We start from the raw sequence: 22,018 nt of genomic DNA on the forward strand, positions 1-22,018 counted from the left end.
GCACTGACAATCTCTGCAGATAGCTCAATTTCAACCCCACAAAATCAAAAAGTGGCCTACAAGGGCTTGCTTTATCACATTAGAAAGTGCAACAATAGATTGAAGGGATACTCCTGCATGGAGCACAATACAACCGATGCACAACACTGTTCTATGGCGTGGGCATTGCTCCTTTTGTCAGAATCTCAGTAATTGCACAAGAAAAAAAAAGGGCTGCAAGGTCGATTGAACAGGTACACAGCAAAGGACTTATCTACACTATCTGACTTCCACACAAGTGCCCATCTATCTAGCTAATATCTCTCATTACACAGGAGCTGGGTGCAGGAGCAGCGTTTGTCTCCAGCAGTGACATGGATATAATGGCCAGTTTTTATATAGAGAGGACATGTGATTTCAGCAGCCAATTGCAGAAGCCCTTGTCTGGGCAGTGTGGTTGCTTTCTGCACTCTGATTGGCTAGCCGCGCTTTTCTGACTTATTATTATTTATTTATTTATTTATATATTTATATTTAAAGTTACCGCCTACAGGAAGAAAAAAAAATTACAAGTGCGCTGCTGATCTGACCTGTTCTAATCTATCACCAGCCCCCCAAATCATCTACCACGCCCCCCGCCGCTCATCATACACAAGCACTATGCTAGCAAGACCGTTAAAAACTCTGTACTTGCCCTGTAATCACGTTTCCGCATTCATTCGTCGAATGTTGGCAATTTTTCCCGATTTTAGGAAATTTTGCTTGCATTTCCGATCACGAATCCGAGTGTTAGAGTCAGATCATGGCTGATTATGACGTACCTGGTACGTCATATGTCGGTAGGGAATTAACATGAATTGTGGAGGGATAGCGCACTGCAGGTGTCTAAAAGACAGATAGTTTGGATGCTGATTGGATGCAAACCTTGTGGCAACGTTTTAGCAGTGGGAAATCTAATGTTAGCTTCTTCAGAAATTATGCGGGTCCATAAAACTTTTTGCACAATTCTATGTCTATGTTTATTTTTATGATTTTTATTCATATTTTTGGCTGTTGAGGGATCTAGATCAGATGAATCCCACCCTTGTGTGGACAAATGGAACCATCTAAAGACTTCAATACTTTGTAATGCTCAGGAGATTGATTACCTTACGGTTATTTTTATGCTTTTGTACTTGATACTGGCTATAGGAATCATGGGTTTCAATGAATGTATCCATTTATAGAATTTATCAGAACCTTCATACAGTAAATGTAGCAGATAAAACAGTGACTTCCACTTTATTTTGCTTTAAAAAATTATTACTTTTTTCTTCTCAGGTAATATTAAAGGGGATGTCTTGATTGACTTCAGGCTTGGTTCCCAGGTTTATCATCTGTATTCAGCCTCTGAATATTTTAAAGACATCACAGTCCTGAAGGAAAATGACGGATCCATCACGGAGCTGGAGAATTGGCTGAGCGCACGTCCAGGAGCATTTGATTGGAGTCCTGTCGCAAAACTTCTCAGTCAGATAGAAGGAAAGAGGTAAAGTACTTGTCTGAATATTACATGAAACCAACACCTGATGCCACTTCATCATTGCCCCTGATACAGTGAGGGAGGATGATACTGATACTGATGGTGGGACAATCACTTTCTTTGTCTTTCTATTATTTTTTTAGTGACCAGTTTAAGGACAAAGACGAAAAAGTGAGATCAACAGTTAGACGTGTTGTGACAGTTGATCCTGAGAACGAAAGTATGATGGATCCGATGGTCTCTCAAGCAGCAGATGCTGTGATCAGTGTGGAGCTCCTGGATGTTGTCAGCCAAAACCAAGATGATTATATCAGATATATCAAGAAGTTCTCAAGGTTATTGAAACCTGAAGGACGCATTATATTAATTGGGAGTTTAGATGCTACATATATGAAAGCCGGAAAAAATAAATTTCATCCTCTCAATTATGATGAGGATTTTCCTAAGAAAGCTCTAGTTGATGAAGGCTTTAAGATTGATTACATTAAGGTTAAGGAGAAAGACGTTTTGAGTGACCTTACTGATTCTAAGGCTTTTATGTTCATTGTAGCTCAAAAGAAGAACTAGGTTGAAACTTACAAAGTCAACACATCATTAGTTCATATATTAAGGTTAAAAATATATAGTAACATGTAACATAAAAGGCTAAAATATATATATATACTTATACTGTATATATATATATATATATATATATATATATATATATATATATATATATATATATATACATATATATATATTCAGTGCTATTATAGGGGCCTTGCCTATAACTGGTTCTGGGTGATAATGCTGAGACCTGATCTGATCACCCGAGAGATGAAAGAAGCATAACGTTTTTGGATCAGTTGCTGCTTGTTCTTCTGTTCTCTATTTGCTTTACATGAGTAGTGTAATAAAGTGAAGAGCGTTCACCTGTTTGTGTCTTTACTTTGAATGGGGACAGTCACCTGCTTTATGGGTTTTACACAACTTTATTAACAAGTCAAAAATTCTGATCCCGAGATTAAAAATACATTTAATCTACTTATTTTCCAGAAACAATCTCCCTGGTATTGTAATTCAGTCCTATTCAAGGTAACAGTGTGTGAAGATCTCAGGTTGTGGGCTGTAAATATTCGCCTAGGCAGGTTAACTATGCAACAATATTTTATTCTTTACATCAAGGTTTTACAATAACTCCAGTTAAATGGCCAAAATACAATTGGCTCAGTCCACAAGATCCCCTCCCCGGGATGGTGGTTCTATTTCCTTTGTACCAGGTGATACTCACTATCTCCCAACTTTTGGTTGGCCCACAGATTTTGTATCTCCAGCCAGTATAGTCTGTATTCACATTCCACGATCCTCCAGACAACAGATAAAACAATGGAAGCACAGGTATCCAGCTGCAACAGGCCCTTAAGAAAGTGTAAATCCATTCGACAGATCCCACAACTGTAGCACGTTTATCCAGCCCAGTCGGTACTGATCTCCAAAGCTCCATAGACCATCCATCCATCCCTGGACTACAAGACCTCAGTCTAGATCCTATCCCTTCCACATAACTCCCAAACTAAACATGTGGCTTATTGTCTACCGCCCTGGGATCAGTCTCCTGGGTGGGCAGCCTCCCCCTTAGACATTTACATTTAGCTGCAAGAATGAAAAATCTTTCAGAAGCCCATCACTGGAGAATGCATGTGAGACCCTCTTCGGTGACGGTTCCGCTGGGTCCACTTTCCCCATCCACACAATGGGACTACTGGCTGCGAGAACAAAGGCTTAAGGCCCCTGACATTTTAATGAGATTAATTGACTTTACATTTACCTTTAGCAATCTCTTGTCAGGCCTTATGTATACACAAGTTCCAACAGCACGTCTTCCAGTACTTACTGTCACTGAAAGGAAACACTGACTCCTGAAGCCAAACACTTTACAAGTGAAATTAGTGCTGACGAACAAGAAGAACATTAATAAAACAAGTCAAGCAAATCTCTAATAAAACATAACAATAAGATTGATGGCACCGGTGCTCCATGCTGGAAAAAGTCCAGTAGTCTTTAGTAAGTGGCGAGCTCCTCATACAGTGTAAAACCATTCATTGCCCGGAAGCTGTCAAGTAGGTTTTTGCTCCCTCATTTGCGAGCAACATGAAAAAGGGCAAAGAGAGCCTGAATCCAACGATGTATTACTTAGTTTTTTGGAAGCAGCGGTTCTGACACAATCAGAGTTTAGATTTAGCAATACAGCAGAGCTGAGAAAGCTGCCCCCGCCCACACCACAGCTAACCCCACCCACACCACAGCTTCCCCCGCCCACACCAGACTCTGTATGTACATTGTCTATAGACAATTCGCTGCTTATCACAGGAGGGGACAGAGGCCGACTAGTATGAACTTGTTCCTGTATCTGCTGTAGTCCGGACAATGATAATCACATGGTGATAAAACCTTTAGTATAATTAAACATCAGCACACAGCCTGACATGTGATACATCATTGAATTCCATGTCTTAATCCTTACCTAATATTACCTAGAAAAAACCTGCTGACAGCTTTCCTTTAAGTCAACACGTTTTTTTCTTATCTTTGATTAAAACACATCTGCAAGAGACTGCAGTTCCTTGCACAATATCTAATCGTTTCCAGATCTGCGTTCCTATGAATCTCAGCCTGTGAAGAACTTAATTTTGTGTAAATGCTGCAATACAATAGCATATATATTGATCGGATAGCCAAATATCAATAAAAATATCAGCTTGTCATGGAAAAAAATTATGCCTCACATAAGTCCAGTATTGTAAAAATAAAAAAAAATATAAGTTTCCAATATAGTGACACAAATCAATTTCTTTTAACAATTTTTTTTTTCACTCCTTAAATAAAATCTGCCATGTCACCAATGGAAATTACTCTGAACATTTGCAGACTATAGAGAGAAAACTAGGTTGGATAGTGTCTTTTCATGGTAATACATTTGTGTAATGTTCTCTGAAATCATACAGTGACTGTGGTGGGTACCAAGAGGTCTAAGAGTGTTTAAAGAAATATCTCAATTTCGAGAGGACCTTCACTTCCAGAAGGAATGGGAAGCCATTCATTTGAAATGCTCCATGGACTTGATGCATCTAGTTCTTAAACGGAGCGAAGCTGCACATGCGGCTATTAAAAATGAGTTGGAAGCTGCCGAAACAGAAATTCGTTCCAGGCTCTCAACAACACAGGTGTCTTCTTTTTTTAGTTGACTGAATAAGAAATTGTTGCCGATCCAAGCGGATATTAATTCCAGAAAGAAGGACAAATATATTCAAGACAAAGTCGACTTTGAAACAGGCAATGTGTTTTCATGGAATAAAAATAAAAATTCGGGTCATAAACAGTCCCGTTCCAATAACAGACACGCTGCCAATAAGAGGAATCGGTTTTATAACAACAAAAGAACACCACAAGAGTTCTGGACCACGGATTCAGACTCTAGTATCAACAATGAATCTAATGATCTTTCTGAGTCTGAAATTGCGGCTTCCCCAACTGCTTTGCACTCCCTCCCTTTAGAAGAAAGATCAGGAGAGGTGGAAAGAGAAAGAAAAAGATATCCAAACCGCAAGAGAAAGCAAGTTTCCTGGAAGAACTAGTTCCCACTGACTGTGTCCTTAATCTTACAGATCATGCGCTATCTCAGAAAGATACATCTGCACAATTTTTTTTCTAACAAAAAAAGTGATACCCGTGTTCATGCACCTCTTGAGTGTGAGACTCCTTGCAGTTCTGACATCCTTGGCTTTTATGTCAATGATCCTGCAGACCAGCATATAATGGATGATGCACTTGATTTGGCTAATTTGAATACCATTCCACCTGCTGATTTTGATGCTGATTTTGATGCTGATTATGAGGTTTTGTCTGACTTACCTGCCGGTAATGAGAATGCAGCCTTCACTGGTGGCATCTCATCTTCTTTTCTACCTCCCATTAGTCCTGGTAATATTATTGACACCTTTCAGGATCGTGTTATCCGGGAGGTTGAATCATTGATTTATGTACCCCCGCTTTCTAATTTGTCAAAAAATGAGAAATCGGCTTTGAATGAAATTAAATCTTGGTAGGATGTTGTTGTACGTAAAGCAGATAAAGGTGGTAAAATAGTATTACTTAATAGAGATTTTTATGTGGCAGAGTCATTGTCGCAATTGGCAGATTCCAATACTTATACACCTTTACCTAGTGACCCCACATTTAAAAATAAAAATTTATTGAGATCTTTATTAAGAAAATACGTAGAGAAAGGCGTTCTATCTAAATCTACTGCTGAAAAGCTTCTGCCAGAATTCCCATTGAGACCTTATTGGTATACTATACCAAAAATTCATAAGTGTACCAAAATGCCCCCAGGCCGCCCTATGGTCTCGGGGGTGGGCTCCCTTTTGGAACCTCTCTCTCGATATATAGATTGGCTTTTAAAACCGTTTCTACAAAAAATACCTTCATTCATAAAGGACACTGATAGTTTTCTGGTTGCTCTAAAGGAGGTAAACTGGCAACCTGATTTTTCTCTATGTTCTATAGATCTTACCAGTTTATACACTTGCATCCCCAAAGCACTAGGGTTGGAGGCAGTAAAAAAATTCCTGATGCAGTCTAATAAAAGTGAGGAATTTTCCTCCTTTATTTTAGAAAGCCTTGATTTTGTGCTCTCAAATAACTGTTTTCAGTTCCAGAACCAATGGTACCGCCAGAATATCGGGACTACGATGGGTACACCCGCAGCGTGTGTCTATGCAAATATTTTTTTATCTTTCTTTGAAACGCAATTTATCACTTCCTGCAAAAATCCGTTTAAGTATATTAGATCTTTTTTAAGATATATTGATGATATTTCCATCGTTTGGTCGGGTACCGCAGAAGATTTTACGTCTTTTGTTCAGTTTTTGAACACCACAAATACAGCTAATATGAATTTTACTGCAAATTTTGGGGGACTTTTTCTCGATTTTCTGGACGTTTCCATTTCAATTAAAAATAATACCATTCACACAAAATTATTTAAAAAACCGTCAGCTGGTAACACTATGTTACATTATAATAGTTCTCATCCAGTGCAGACTAAATCTGGGGTTCCATACAGCTAATTTCTCCATCTGCGCAAATTGAATACTTCTGACCAAACCTTTCTTGATCAAGCTTCATAGTTGAAAAACAACTTTCTTGCTCGTGGTGATCCTAGACATGAACTAAATACCGCACTTGAGAAAGCACAAAAATTTACACGAGATAATCTTTTATCAAAACGCTATAAGTCATCCTCCCATCATGCACAGACGGCTACTAAAATGTTTGTTTTTCATTTTAAACATAGTCCCAATAATGATGCGATTAAAAAACCATTTTGAACAATTGGCATCTTTTGGAGTCTGATCCAGATTTACTATCAGTGGCCAAAAACAAACCTACAGTATCCTACATGCGTAGTCAGAATATAGGAGACTTAGTCAGTAAACACAGACTTCCAGTGGAATCTAAAAATTGGTTGCAAAAAAACATTCCCTCCGGGAATTTCAGATGCGGTTCTTGTTCTTTTTGTAATCTGCACCTCACGACTAATCCCTTGCGTATTGGCCCGATTACACATTTTGTTAAGGATTTCATTACCTGTAGGTCAAAGAATATTGTTTATGTAATTTTTTGTCCTTGTAATTTTTTTTACATAGGGAAGACTATACGTTCTTTATTTATTAGGATCAGGGAGCATTTACATTCCCTAGAAACCCAAAAGGGCTCTAAAAGATTTATTAAGCATGTTACTGAATTTCATAATGCTAACCCTAAATCATTGAGATTTGCTGGCTTAGAGCAGCTTCATTTTCCCAGTAGAGGCGGCAATCTGAATAAGCTGCTGCTTCAAATCGAAACTAAATAGATCATTCGCCTGAATGCTAATGGTCCATTGGGCTTAAATGATCGTCTGGATTTTTCTTTGTTATTATGATTCTGTTCTGATTTGTGTTTTTTTTGTTTTTCTGATCATGTGTTCTTGCTTAATTTGCATATAAAGGATGTGATGTCATGTTTTGTGTGTAACACAGACCTGTAGAAGCGTCTTCACGCGAAACAGCTGTTGTCTGCTTTTTTCTTCCCCGCTCTCCCTGCTTGCCGGACTTTTTATTCTCATGGAATAAAGATATTGCTTTTAAGGACTTATGGTTAAAAGAAAATTTAGGTGATCGGCGCTTCCACAGTGGGAGTGTCGTAGAGAGTGGATAAATTTTTTTTTTCTAAAAAGGAGGTGACATCTTCATCAGCTGTCTGTGACCCCTGATGAAGGCTGCATATGTGACACCCCAGGGGTCTGGTTGTCACAGTGATAGAGATATTACGTCTGAGAGCAGGTGGGAGGTCCTTTGGTCAGGGATCCTGTGCATGCCACACCTCCTGCCCAGCCTTGGGAGGGGAAGAACTTCCCCTGTATAAACCCGGGGCTGAGGCAGGGTTAGGAGTCCAGGAAGAGTAGAGACAAGAGCAGCATAGGAAGCAGCAGAGTCACAAGGAGTCAGGGGCTGGCAGCTAAAGAGCTCGCCCTGACTAAGAAGATTCTTTACCGGACCTGGAGTCCGAGGCTGTGGGGACTAACTTCTACCCAGCAGCAGAATCCGTCAGGCAGGGGATTTCAGGTCCCCTGGCCCAGAAGCCCGAAGGCCCGGTCACACGCGTGGGACCAGCACCGCCATCGTGGAGCGGAAGCCATTAGAAGGCCCCGAGTCACCGGCCATACGGGTGAGCACCACACGGTACACTCAGGGACGTGGGCTACTTACATCAGCTTCTAGCAAGGTAGCCAGAAGAGTACAGTCAGCTTGGGAGGCCTACAACTACGCCTGGCCAGGGGAGATCCCATCTGCTCAAGGACTGACCAGGCCCCGTTCGCTAGCAAGTACTCCGGGAGGGTCTATCGTTGTTACCAGTAAAGACCCTGAACGCTACCATACCGTCTCTGAGTGGTTCCTGCTACCCCCATCATCCACGTCGGCTGCCCTGAGGCCATACCCCTCCCGTTGGGGGTTATACTATCACGCTGCACCATCCTTCCACCGGCCTCAGCGGTCTGCCCTGCAGCAGCAGCCCCCTGGCTGCATTCAACGGGTGGCGTAGTCATCAACCATTTTCTACCGCTAACAGACTGCCGTCCAGTTTGACTCCCTGGGCACGGACCGGGTCACCGCCACGAGACTACAACCCTAAACAGATCCGGCTCCGGGTAAGCTCCCGCGTGCGCAACGCAGCGCGACACAGGCCCAGGGGCGCGTCAACTTTGGCGTAGTCGGCAGGATCACGTGCCCGCAACCACCGGGTACTGCGTGCCTGAAAAGCAAAGACTGTTCAAACTTACCAGTGGTGAAGATTCCCGCCATCGGTGAAGATTCCCGCCATCCGGCGCCATCTTCAGCCTTCTTCCCGCCATCGGTGAAGTTTCCCGCCATCCGGCGCCATCTTCAGCCTTCTTCCCGCCATCCGTGGAGTTTTCCCGCCATTGGACGCCATCTTGAGGACGCCGCGCGGGAAGAAGAGGGGCGTGGACTCCGAAAGCGCGCGAGAACTGAAGCCCCGCCTCACGTCCGGACGTTGCGTAAGGTCCTGGAAGGAGCCCAGCAGACGCCGACGTCACAGGAGCGCGACGGAAGGTCCTCAACCCTGACGATCCACTGCGGAGCCGCGGCCTACGGAACAGGATCATCGCAAGGTAGGCCACGGTCCACTAGGGGGGAGGAAGATGTCGGATACGGAGGAGAGCTCCACTGCCTCAACCCCCGCCAGCGCTACCGCTGTTGCAGTTATGCCCTTCACCATGCCCTATATCCCGGGAGCAGCTTGGCTACCCCAGTACTCAGGGGAGTCACATACCCTGCATGACTTTAGAGAAAAGCTGGATAGCCTCTTCCAGGTGTACCCCCTCACAGAAGAGCAAAAAGTGAGCATCCTGGTGGCCCAACTAACTGGGGCAGCCAAAAGGGAAGTAAAATCCTGGCCACCTGGGAGGAAGACTGTCGCAGGGATACTAACCCGGCTGAAGGACACCTTTGATACCCGCACCTCAGCCGAGATTAAACTTAGATTCTACGGGTGCAAGCAGCGAGCGCATGAGAGTATAAGGGACTATGCACTCAACCTACAAGAGGCCCTGAGGGCCATTAAGCAGACCGACCCTAATGGAGTGGGAAACGAGGACAGGCTGTTGACCGAACAATTTATAGAGGGTTTATATTGCAATGCCCACCGCACCCAGTTGCGGGCAATGGCCTTACAGGACCCTCATCTAGAATTTGCACAGTTCAAGGACAGAGCCATCCGGGTGCTCCGAGAACCGGCACCAGGTGGCGTTGTGACCCACAGACGCCCCACTACCACTTACTACCAGGAGGCGGCGCCCTTGTCAGCAGGGCCTGTGGGAGCTGATGCGCAGGCTTTGGACAATGACCCGGCTCCAGACCTACACCATCAGGTCCAAGAGCTAGCTAAAAGCGTTGCTGCGCTAACCCGAACTGTGCAGTCTTTACAGGTTTCCACTCCAGGGAAGATCCAGCTGGCATCCGGGCCGGAGGACATCCCGTGGCGTCGACCAAGGAGGACCCCACCGGCCAGAGGAAGACCCAGTGACCGATACAGCGAGGACGGACGACCCATCTGCCGCCGCTGCAATCAACCCGGACATATGGAAAGGTACTGTTCTTTAAACGGGCACAACCTGGGGTAGAGGGCCAACCCCCAGGAAAAAGATCACCAGGCCCATCGAACTGGCGCGACAGATATGTGGGAGGACGTCCAGTCTTGCCTGTGGTACTGGATGGCATTCCCATGAGTGCCCTACTGGACACCGGGTCACAGGTCACCACCATCCCGTACGTGCTCTTCAAGCAGTACTGGAATGACTCGGATATTACCCGCTACCCTGACGACGACTTGAGTATCATCGCCAGCAATGGTCAGCCCGTGCCACAGATCGGATTTAAAGAGGTGACCATCAAAATTGGTAGAGTCGAACTGGCCGCACAGGGACTGATCATTGTAGATATTGACAAACATGAGAGTCACCCAAAAATAACTCTAGGAACTAATGTAATTGAAAATTGTCTTGCAGAGGTGATTTTCCTTTTACAGCAGGTTGCCAAGAATGCCAGCTCCGGCGAGCAGCGGGTGCTCCAGAAAGAGATCCGGGCACTGATGCAACGGCAACAAGTGGAACTCTCCGGCGGTGAGATTGGTAGCGTAAGAATGTGTGACCCTTTTCCTATTGCCATGCCCCCAAAAAGTGAAATGATGATTTGGTGCCGGGCAGCTATTGGTCTGAGAGGTAGAGATTACCAGGCAATGGTAGAACCAGTTTACTCAGACAGTAGGCCCACCATTTTGACAGCACGGGGGGTGGTCAATGTACGCCATGGGAGGGTGCCCGTTCGCATAATAAATATCGGGGAGAGGGAAGTGTACCTGCCCCGGTATGCCACGCTAGCCAAATTATATACCACTAATCAAAATTCTATACAATCTGTGGAACCCTTGCCTCCATCTCACCCGGAGGAAGGTAACGGCTCTAAGAAAGACATGGAGGACTGGTGTCAGCAACTACATCTGGGTACTGACTCCACTCCCTCACACCAGAAACAAGGAGTCTATCGGGTGGTTCAAGAGTATGAGAGAGTGTTTAGTAAACACCCGTTAGACTTCGGGCGAGTCAAGGGGGTAGAACACCGCATCCCCACGGGAGATCATCCTCCCATAAAAGAGAGGTATCGACCCGTACCCCCTGCACATTACCAACACGCCAAGGGGATGCTTAGAGACATGAAGGAGGCTGGGGTAATCCGGGATAGCTGTAGCCCCTGGGCAGCCCCACTAGTTTTAGTCAAAAAGAAAGACAACACCATGAGGATGTGTGTAGATTACCGGAAAATCAACCGTATCACACACAAGGATGCGTACCCCTTACCAAGGATAGAGGAGTCATTGGCTGCTTTAAGATCTGCTAACTTCTTCTCTACCTTGGATCTCACTAGCGGGTACTGGCAGGTTCCTGTAGCAGAGGCGGACCGGGAGAAGACCGCATTCACCACCCCGATGGGACTTAGCGAGTTCACCTGCATGCCGTTCGGACTCTGCAACGCCCCAGGAACCTTCCAACGATTAATGGAGTGCTGTCTGGGCCACAGAAACTTCGAGACGGTCCTGTTGTACCTGGACGATGTCATCGTATACTCCAAAACTTATGAGGACCACCTGAAACACCTGGCGGAGGTGTTCGAAGCTCTGGCGAGTTACGGCTTAAAGGTGAAACCCTCCAAGTGTCACCTCCTGAAACCAAAGGTGCAATACCTGGGACACGTGGTGAGCGCTGACGGAGTGGCTCCCGACCCCGATAAGATCACCGCAATTAAGGGATGGCCAAGCCCCTCCAGCGTAAAAGAAGTGCGGCAGTTCCTAGGGTTGGTAGGCTACTACCGAAGGTTTATTCCCGGTTTCACCAAAAAGGCAGCACCTATGCAGGACCTCCTGATAGGCCAGTCCCGGAAGGCCAAGAACCAGAAGCCGCCCTTCAAATGGGAAAAGCTAGAAGAAGAGTCCTTCCGCCAGCTGAAGATGGCCCTCACGGGGGATGAAATCTTGGCGTACCCGGACTATAGCCAGCCCTTCATCCTCTACACCGACGCCAGTAACATCGGGCTAGGAGCCGTACTGTCCCAGATTCAGCAGGGGAGAGAACGAGTAATCTCCTATGCCAGCCGAAAACTGCGACCCACCGAAAGGAACCCCGAAAATTACAGCTCATTTAAGCTAGAGTTCCTGGCCGTGGTATGGGCAGTCACCGAGCGCTTTAGGCATTACCTCGCTTCTTCCCGGTTCACCGTATACACGGATAACAACCCGCTGACACACCTGGACACGGCAAGACTCGGTGCCCTGGAGCAGAGGTGGATGGCCCGTCTGTCCAACTACGAGTTCACAATTAAATACCGGGCAGGGCGCTCCAATACCAACGCGGACGCCCTGTCCAGGATGCCCAACCTGCCGGACGGAGGAGAAGATCCGGAGGGACTGGAAGAAGTTGAACTCCCTGCGTTCCACCGTCATGGGACTATCCAGTATTCCCACCGGGTAAGGAGTAAGCAGGCTGCTACGTTGAACCCCTTACCTCACTACAACTGGGCGGAAACGCAAGACAGCGACCCTGCCGTCCGACTGGTGAAGGAGATGCTGACTCGCCCGGAGGCTAGCCTGGAATCAGACGCTCCAGAGGAAGCCAAACAACTATGGGCAGAGAAGAGTCGACTGTTCCTTTACAAGGGGAAGTTGTGCCGCAGAATGGTTAACTCCAGGACGCATGAACTACTCTGGCAAGTAGTGGTGCCACGAAGAGACGCAGCCATGGTGATGGAGGCATACCACGACGGAGCTGGACACTTCGGGTGGAAAAAGCTGGAGTTCCTGCTGCGCGAGCGGTTCCACTGGGTAGGCATGAGGGGAACCATCGAGAAGTGGTGCAGAGACTGTGGCCCGTGCAATCTGAGAAGGAAGGACCGGGCCAGCCAGAAGACTCCCCTGCAGTCCATCGTCACCCGGCAACCGTTGGAACTGGTAGCCTTGGATCATGTAAAACTGACCCCCAGCAGAAGTGGCTACGTCTACGCGTTAACCATCGTGGATCATTACTCCCGGTTTCTGGTTGTCGTCCCCGTCAAGGACTTAACGGCTCGAACAGCAGCTAGAGCCTTCCAGCAGCACTTTTGCCGTCCACACGGGTACCCGGACCAAGTGCTGACGGACCAGGGACCTGCCTTTGAAGCGGAGGTCTTCCAGGAATTCTGCAATCTGTATGGCTGCCGGAAGATAAGGACGACACCCTACCATCCGCAAACTAATGGACTTTGTGAGAAAATGAACCAGGTGGTAATGGATCTTCTAAAAACGTTGCCCCTGGAAGAACGCAGTCTGTGGCCTGAGAAGTTGCCCGATCTGGTGGACCTATACAACCACATCCCGGTAGGTTCCACCAACTGTACCCCGGCTTACCTAATGAGGGCAAGACCTGGTAAGTTACCTGTTGACCTGGAAATGGGAGTCCTGACGCCCGAGGACACTTCACCAGAAACGGACTGGGACACAGAGAGGCAGCAGCAGTACCGGAAAGTACAGGAGAGCGTGGAGCGAAGTCTCTGTCAGGCTAGGGAAAGACAAGAGAAGACTTACAACCAGTATGCTCCCGCTGTTCCCCTGGTACCCGGAGAGCAGGTCTTGAAGAGGAAGAGACGGCTCCACAAGTTGGACGACCAGTGGGAGAAGGACCCGTACACCGTACTGCCCTCAAGCCACGAGAACCCGAAGGTCTGTACCATCAGTAAAGACGGAGGGGAAACCACAGCCATTGTATCCCGGGACCACCTGAAGAAGTGCCCCGAACAACTGAGGAACCCTGAGGAGGAACAGGAAGACCATCGACCCGTGGAAGAAAGGGAAGATATGGTTAGTACCGTGCTCGGGGACTTCCCTCGGTCTTGGACTCAAGTCAATGGTGCAGTTGTGGTACCCGTACTCACCTTCCTCCAACCATCATCCCAAGAACCTACGGAGCAACGGGTAGAGCTGGAAGAGCAGCCGGTCCAGGAGGCAGAAGACTCCACCCAAGCGGAACAGGAGAATCCACCCTCTGCTTATAGTGAGCCTGCCGTACCCCTAGTGAGACAAAGAGCCGGTAGACAGCTGCCCAGTTTACCCTTGACAGCTCCTACACCCTGTAGTTCAGGGCCAGACAGTCAGCTCCGTAGGTCCACTAGGGCCACTAGAGGCCAGTTACCCGCACGTTGGAGGATCTAAATGTTTAAGTTGTTTTACAATGTTTACCTGTTTATTGTTGCTTGTGTGTAATTTTGTGTTTCTAGTTGTTTTTAGGAGTCTTCGGTGGATTTACCGGGAATCCTTTGTATATAGTTGGAGCGTAACCCAGGATGGACTAGAGACTGTTAAGGACTCGGGGTAGGACAGACCCCTACCTGGTTACGTCTCCCTGTGTTGGTGAAATGGACACCTTTGCTTTTCTTCAAAGACTGCACCCGGTTGCGGACATCCGTGACCATCTTATTGTGTTTCCTTATTGTATTTTATTGTTCTTTGATATACCTTGTTATATTTTTCTAAAAAGTGTTTAGTCCCGGAGTACTAAATTTCACTAGGGGAGAGTGTGACACCCCAGGGGTCTGGTTGTCACAGTGATAGAGATATTACGTCTGAGAGCAGGTGGGAGGTCCTTTGGTCAGGGATCCTGTGCATGCCACACCTCCTGCCCAGCCTTGGGAGGGGAAGAACTTCCCCTGTATAAACCCGGGGCTGAGGCAGGGTTAGGAGTCCAGGAAGAGTAGAGACAAGAGCAGCATAGGAAGCAGCAGAGTCACAAGGAGTCAGGGGCTGGCAGCTAAAGAGCTCGCCCTGACTAAGAAGATTCTTTACCGGACCTGGAGTCCGAGGCTGTGGGGACTAACTTCTACCCAGCAGCAGAATCCGTCAGGCAGGGGATTTCAGGTCCCCTGGCCCAGAAGCCCGAAGGCCCGGTCACACGCGTGGGACCAGCACCGCCATCGTGGAGCGGAAGCCATTAGAAGGCCCCGAGTCACCGGCCATACGGGTGAGCACCACACGGTACACTCAGGGACGTGGGCTACTTACATCAGCTTCTAGCAAGGTAGCCAGAAGAGTACAGTCAGCTTGGGAGGCCTACAACTACGCCTGGCCAGGGGAGATCCCATCTGCTCAAGGACTGACCAGGCCCCGTTCGCTAGCAAGTACTCCGGGAGGGTCTATCGTTGTTACCAGTAAAGACCCTGAACGCTACCATACCGTCTCTGAGTGGTTCCTGCTACCCCCATCATCCACGTCGGCTGCCCTGAGGCCATACCCCTCCCGTTGGGGGTTATACTATCACGCTGCACCATCCTTCCACCGGCCTCAGCGGTCTGCCCTGCAGCAGCAGCCCCCTGGCTGCATTCAACGGGTGGCGTAGTCATCAACCATTTTCTACCGCTAACAGACTGCCGTCCAGTTTGACTCCCTGGGCACGGACCGGGTCACCGCCACGAGACTACAACCCTAAACAGATCCGGCTCCGGGTAAGCTCCCGCGTGCGCAACGCAGCGCGACACAGGCCCAGGGGCGCGTCACATACAGCCGAAACGCGTTGTTTTTCAAATGCCATTTTTAATAAAAATCATAGATGAGCTCAGCTCCATTATGATGGATATTTTACTATCCCTGTTTCAACCTCCTTTTGAAAAAAAAAAAACGTATCCAACTCTACCAGACTCCCATTGTGGAAATGCCGATCACCTGGATTTTCATTTCCTTATGTGCTCTAGTTTATGAATACTGAGACTTTGTCAAGAGGACTGGTTTTATCACTGAAATAGTAATAGTTTTCCATGGAAATATATTATAACACATCCGCATGACTGACTCATGAAAATACCTTGTGATATGATAAGTAACACTTAGCAGCTTTTTAAAAAAAAAATTTTCAAGGAATTTTTTCATTTGTTTCTATTTTTCTGCAGCGGTTGTGCTGTTCATGTTTCGTGTTTCATATCTGTATACTCGGTGTTACAGTGTGCTACTTTATTTGTTCATTATATATGGAGGTAGCTGCTCTTAGTAAGCACCTGTTCACACCTAGTTTTTGTAGTGGAAGTGCCGTCATTTTCTTTGTTACTAGATTCAGCATTGACTGAGCACTCCACCCCCACCCCCATGCCACAGGTGGTTTTAAATGCATCAGGATCTGTCTTTCCCACACATAAGCAGACAGAGGTCTCTTAGAGAGGTATTCACATTGATAGGTCCTGACATCGAGAAACGCCTTACCGCGGCTGTCAGGTACACATGAATTGGCCAATTTATGCGCTAAGATTTCTCATTTATTTACAGCAGTAATGCTATTCATTTTCCATACTTCATATTTCATGCGCTAAAAAAATTTTCAAGGAATTTTTTCATTTGTTTCTAAAAATCCGTTTAAGTATATTAGAGCTTTTTTAAGATATATTGATGATATTTCCATCGTTTGGTCGGGTACCGCAGAAGATTTTACGTCTTTTGTTCAGTTTTTGAACACCACAAATACAGCTAATATGAATTTTACTGCGAATTTTGGGGGACTTTTTCTCGATTTTCTGGACGTTTCCATTTCAATTAAAAATAATACCATTCACACAAAATTATTTAAAAAACCGTCAGCTGGTAACACTATGTTACATTATAATAGTTCTCATCCAGTGCATACTAAATCTGGGGTTCCATACAGCTAATTTCTCCGTCTGCGCAAATTGAATACTTCTGACCAAACCTTTCTTGATCAAGCTTCATAGTTGAAAAACAACTTTCTTGCTCGTGGTGATCCTAGACATGAACTAAATACCGCACTTGAGAAAGCACAAAACTTTACACGAGATAGTCTTTTATCAAAACGCTATAAGTCATCCTCCCATCATGCACAGACGGCTACTAAAATGTTAGTTTTTCATTTTAAACATAGTCCCAATAATGATGCGATTAAAAAAACCATTTTGAACAATTGGCATCTTTTGGAGTCTGATCCAGATTTATTATCAGTGGCCAAAAACAAACCTACAGTATCCTACATGCGTAGTCAGAATATAGGAGACTTAGTCAGTAAACACAGACTTCCAGTGGAATCTAAAAATTGGTTCCAGAAAAACATTCCCTCCGGGAATTTCAGATGCGGTTCTTGTTCTTTTTGTAATCTGCACCTCACGACTAATCCCTTGCGTATTGGCCCGATCACACATTTTGTTAAGGATTTCATTACCTGTAGGTCAAAGAATATTGTTTATGTAATTTTTTGTCCTTGTAATTTTTTTTACATAGGGAAGACTATACGTTCTTTATTTATTAGGATCAGGGAGCATTTACATTCCCTAGAAGCCCAAAAGGGCTCTAAAAGATTTATTAAGCATGTTACTGAATTTCATAATGCTAACCCTAAATCATTGAGATTTGCTGGCTTAGAGCAGCTTCATTTTCCCAGTAGAGGCGGCAATCTGAATAAGCTGCCGCTTCAAATCGAAACTAAATGGATCATTCGCCTGAATGCTAATGGTCCATTGGGCTTAAATGATCGTCTGGATTTTTCTATGTTATTATGATTCTGTTCTGATTTGTGTTTTTTTATTTTGTGATCATGTGTTCTTGCTTAATTTGCATATAAAGGATGTGATGTCATGTTTTGTGTGTAACACAGACCTGTAGAAGCGTCTTCACGCGAAACAGCTGTTGTCTGCTTTTTTCTTCCCCGCTCTCCCTGCTTGCCGGACTTTTTATTCTCATGGAATAAAGATATTGCTTTTAAGGACTTATGGTTAAAAGAAAATTTAGGTGATCGGCGCTTCCACAGTGGGAGTGTCGTAGAGAGTGGATAAATTTTTTTTTTCTAAAAAGGAGGTGACATCTTCATCAGCTGTCTGTGACCCCTGATGAAGGCTGCATACAGCCGAAACGCGTTGTTTTTCAAATGCCATTTTTAATAAAAATCATAGATGAGCTCAGCTCCATTATGATGGATATTTTACGATCCCTGTTTCAACCTCCTTTTGAAAAAAAAAAAACGTATCCAACTCTACCAGACTCCCATTGTGGAAACGCCGATCACCTGGATTTTCATTTCCTTATGTTCTCTAGTTTATGAATACTGAGACTTTGTCAAGAGGACTGGTTTTATCACTGAAATAGTAATAGTTTTCCATGGAAATATATTATAACACATCCGCATGACTGACTCATGAAAATACCTTGTGATATGATAAGTAACACTTAGCAGCTTTTTAAAATTGCAAATTAGATTTCTAGTTATTATATAAAGTCCTTGAGTTTAGGGAGAGTCATTCTGTCTGTGATACAAGATTAGACAATGGATTCCAAAGACTATAAGCTCTATCATAAATGTGGCTTTGATTCCAGACAATTTCTGGAGCATTATGTGTCAAATAGCCCAGAAATGGTCTTTGAAGAGGATTTCTTGAAATTTCCCATTGAAAATCTCAGAAAAACTTTCACAGAAGGTATGCATTGTTTAATATTTAATCATTTTTTTCAAACCTTTACTATATAACAATATTATTTACATCAATGGTATCTGATCAAAATCACCTTATGACTAGAAATGAGCGAATGTTTCAACATTCGGTTCTGATTACGTTCACCGAATTTGCAATATTCGCCGAACATTACAAAATGCCATAGGATTCAATGGGGGGGGGGGGGGGGGGGGCAAAAAAAATGCATACACAACACCTTCAATGAGCCCAAAAGCTACCAAAACACATCAAATTAGGGGTAGACACCTGGAAAGTGCCATCAATTGACCCATAGTGCTATAATTATTATTATTATTACAGCGACATTTATTCCGTAGCGCTGTACATGTGAAAAGGGGTCACCGACTGGTACAAGAGGAGAGAGGACCCTGCCCGTGAGGGCACACAAACAATCTACAAGGGATGGGTGAAGATACAGTAGGTCAGGGTGCAGCTAGTCATGCAGCAGTTTGCTGGAGAGAGGGATACTGCAGATTGTACGCTTGTCAGAAGAAATTGGTCTTCAGCTTCCTTTTCAAGGTTTCCATGGTAGGCGACAGTCTGATGTGTTGGAGTACAGAGTTACACAGTAGGGGAGATGCACGGGACAAATCTTGTATGCGATTGTGGCAAGAAGAGATGAGAGGGAAGTAGAGAAGGAGATCTTGGAAGGATGGGAGGTTGCGTGCAGGTACTAGTACAGGGAGACTAGGTCACACATGTATGGAGGAGACAGGTTTTCAATGGCTTGGTATGCCAAAGTTAGGCTTTTCAACTGGAGTCTCTGGGCAACAGGGAGCCAGCACAGGGATTAACGGAGGGGAGAAGCCTGGGAATAGCAGGGTGACAGGTGGAATAATCGGCCAGCACAGTTTAGGATAGATTGGAGGGGTGCGAGAGTGGCGGAAAGGAGGCCACAGAGCAGGAGCTTGTGGTAGTTGAGGCGGGAGATGATGAGGGCGTGCACTGGTGTTTTTCTAGATTCATGATTGAGGAATGTGTGGATCCTCAAGATACTTTGAAGTTGGAGTCAGCAGCAAGTGGAAAGCGCTTGGATCTGACGTTTGAAGGACAGATCAGAGTCAAGCTTGCGGGACTGAGGAGAGTGAGTAGTCATTCACTTTGATGGATAGGTCATTTGGGGGGCATGAATGAGATGATGGAAAGATGATGTATTCTTTTCTAGCCATGTTAATTTTTACAAATCTAGCAGGGAAGAAATATGAAACAGAGAACACACGTTCTGGGATTCTGGTCAGTAAGGAGGTGATATCAGGTCCGGACAGGTAGATCTGAGAGTCATCAGCATAGAGGTGATACTGAAAGCCATGAGAACATGAGCTGTCCCAGGCCAAAGGTGAAGATGGAGAAGAGCAGGGGTCCTAGAAATGAACCTCGGAGGACACCAACACATAGGGGGTGAGATGAGGAGGTGGTGTGTGAGTGGAAGACACTGAATGTCCTGTCGGTTAGGTATGAAAAGATCCAAGAAAGGGCCAAGGCTCTGATGCCGAGAGATGACAGTCTTTGGGAAAAGGGAATGGTGTACTCTGTCGAAGGCAGATGAGAGGTGTAGGAGGAGGAGGACAGAGTAGTCTTGCTTGAATTTGGCAGATAGTAGGTCGTTGTTGACTTTAGTCAGGGCAGTTTCAGTGGAATGATGCAGTCGGAAGCCAAATTGTAAGCAGTCAAAGAGAGAGCAGGAGGAGAGGTGGGAGGACAGTTCAAAATGGACATGTTGATCCAGTAGTTTGGAAGCATAGGGGAGAAGTGAGATGGGGCAATATCTAGACATAGGATGGGGCAAGGGAGGGCTTTTGGAGGATGGGTGTGATTGAGGTATGTTGGAATCTTGAGGAGAAGATGCCATTTGTTAGTGACAGGTTGAAGAGGAGGGTTAGGCTTGGGATGAAGACTGTGCTATGGTTTGGAATGAGGTGGGATGGTATTGGGTCAAGTTCACAGGTGGTGAGATGTGATTTTGAGAGTAAAGATGATCTTCTGCGATGGTGGAGAAGCTGGTTTTGAAGGAGAAGAGTTAAGTACTTATGAGGAGGGGCTGTTAGGACTTTAATCAAAAGCTTAGCCCTACATTGTGAATCTTCTGCTTGAAGAATGAGGCTAAGTCTTCAGCTAAGATGAAAGGAGAGGAGAGGAGGGGGGAACTGATGGACAGAGGATGGACTTTAAAGTACTGAATAGCTGTTTAGGGTTGTGAGACATATATGATAGGAGAGATGAGAAGTAGGTTTGATTTGATGCAGAGAGCAATTGTGCAGCATTTTGAAAACTTCTCTTACTGCACTCCACTCCTGTTCTTTGGCACAGTGGTACACCTTGTAGATGAGGGGCAGAAAGAACATGTGCTACAGTAGACAACAAGCACTGCATCAAGTGACCTCTGCTCCTCTTCCTTGACCTTAACATCACACACAGTACAGTCCTCAAAGATGGCACCCCAATTGCCTTTATTTTCACCTGAGTCACAACTCTTCAACCGCCCAACTAACTGTGGGGAAGCATGGCACATTTGCACTGTGTGTTCAACAAAATGGCGCCGGACAGCCCGGTATGGGCATGCACATACTTCGGCGCTACACTCCTCCCCAGGCCTCCCCCAGAATGGGGCGCAGTGCTGGAGCACAGGGAAGAAAGGTGAGTAGAAGTGTTTGTTTTCTTGTGTGTGTGCAGCGTGATGGGGTGAGGGGCCATGCATACCAGGATTGGGGGATGAGGAGTACCATGCTTACCAGGATAGGGATGAGGGGCCATACATACCAGGATAGGGATGAGGGGTACCATGCTTACCAGAATTGGGGGATGAGGAGTACCATGCTTACCAAGATAGGGATGAGGAATACCATGCTTACCAGGATGTGGATGATGGGCCATACATACCAGGATAAGGATGAGGAGGCCATACATACCAGGATTGGGGGATGAGGGGTACCATGCTTACCAGGATAGGGATGAGTGGCCATATATAGCAGGATAGGGATGAGGGGGCCATGCATACCAGGATAGGGATGAGGGGCCATGCATACCAGGATTGGGAATGAGGGGGGCCATACATACCAGGATAGGAATGAGGGGTGCCATGCATAACAGGAATGGGGATGAGGGGGGCCATGCATACCAGGATAGGGATGAGGGGCTATGAATAACAGGATTGGGGATGAGTGGGGTCATGCATACCAGGATAGGGATGAGGGGTGCCATGCATACCAGGATAGGGATGAAGGGTGCCATGCGTACCAGGATAGGGATGAGGGGTGCCATGCATAACAGGAATGGGGATGGGGGGCCATGCATACCAGGATAGGGATGAGGGGCTATGAATAACAGGATTGGGGATGAATGGGGCCATACAAACCAGGATAGGGATGAGGGGCCATGCATACCAGGATACGGGTGA

At 45.8% G+C, this 22,018-nt stretch overlaps 2 protein-coding genes across 2 annotated transcripts in view; both read left to right on the top strand.

Moving 5' to 3' along the window:
* The first annotated feature begins 1,283 nt into the window (after positions 1–1,283).
* LOC141171628 (nicotinamide N-methyltransferase-like) lies at positions 1,284–2,130 on the top strand. Its single transcript, XM_073655298.1, has 2 exons — positions 1,284–1,507; positions 1,645–2,130. Exon 2 carries the CDS (start codon positions 1,724–1,726, stop codon positions 2,066–2,068), a length of 345 nt encoding a protein of 114 aa, XP_073511399.1. The 5' UTR covers positions 1,284–1,507; positions 1,645–1,723; the 3' UTR covers positions 2,069–2,130.
* Positions 2,131–18,372: 16,242 nt separating this feature from the next.
* The window catches only part of LOC141172718 (nicotinamide N-methyltransferase-like), a 54,479-nt gene continuing 50,833 nt past the window's right edge, over positions 18,373–22,018 (top strand). Inside the window, exon 1 of the mRNA XM_073657185.1 lies at positions 18,373–18,588. Within this exon, the coding sequence (XP_073513286.1) occupies positions 18,438–18,588 (151 nt within the window). The 5' untranslated portion in view covers positions 18,373–18,437. The remainder of the gene's footprint in view (positions 18,589–22,018) is intronic.

Source organism: Phyllobates terribilis, unplaced genomic scaffold, assembly GCF_046119375.1.
Source record: "Phyllobates terribilis strain yellow unplaced genomic scaffold, ASM4611937v1 Scaffold_12__6_contigs__length_324123572, whole genome shotgun sequence".
Classification (NCBI taxonomy): domain Eukaryota; kingdom Metazoa; phylum Chordata; class Amphibia; order Anura; family Dendrobatidae; genus Phyllobates; species Phyllobates terribilis.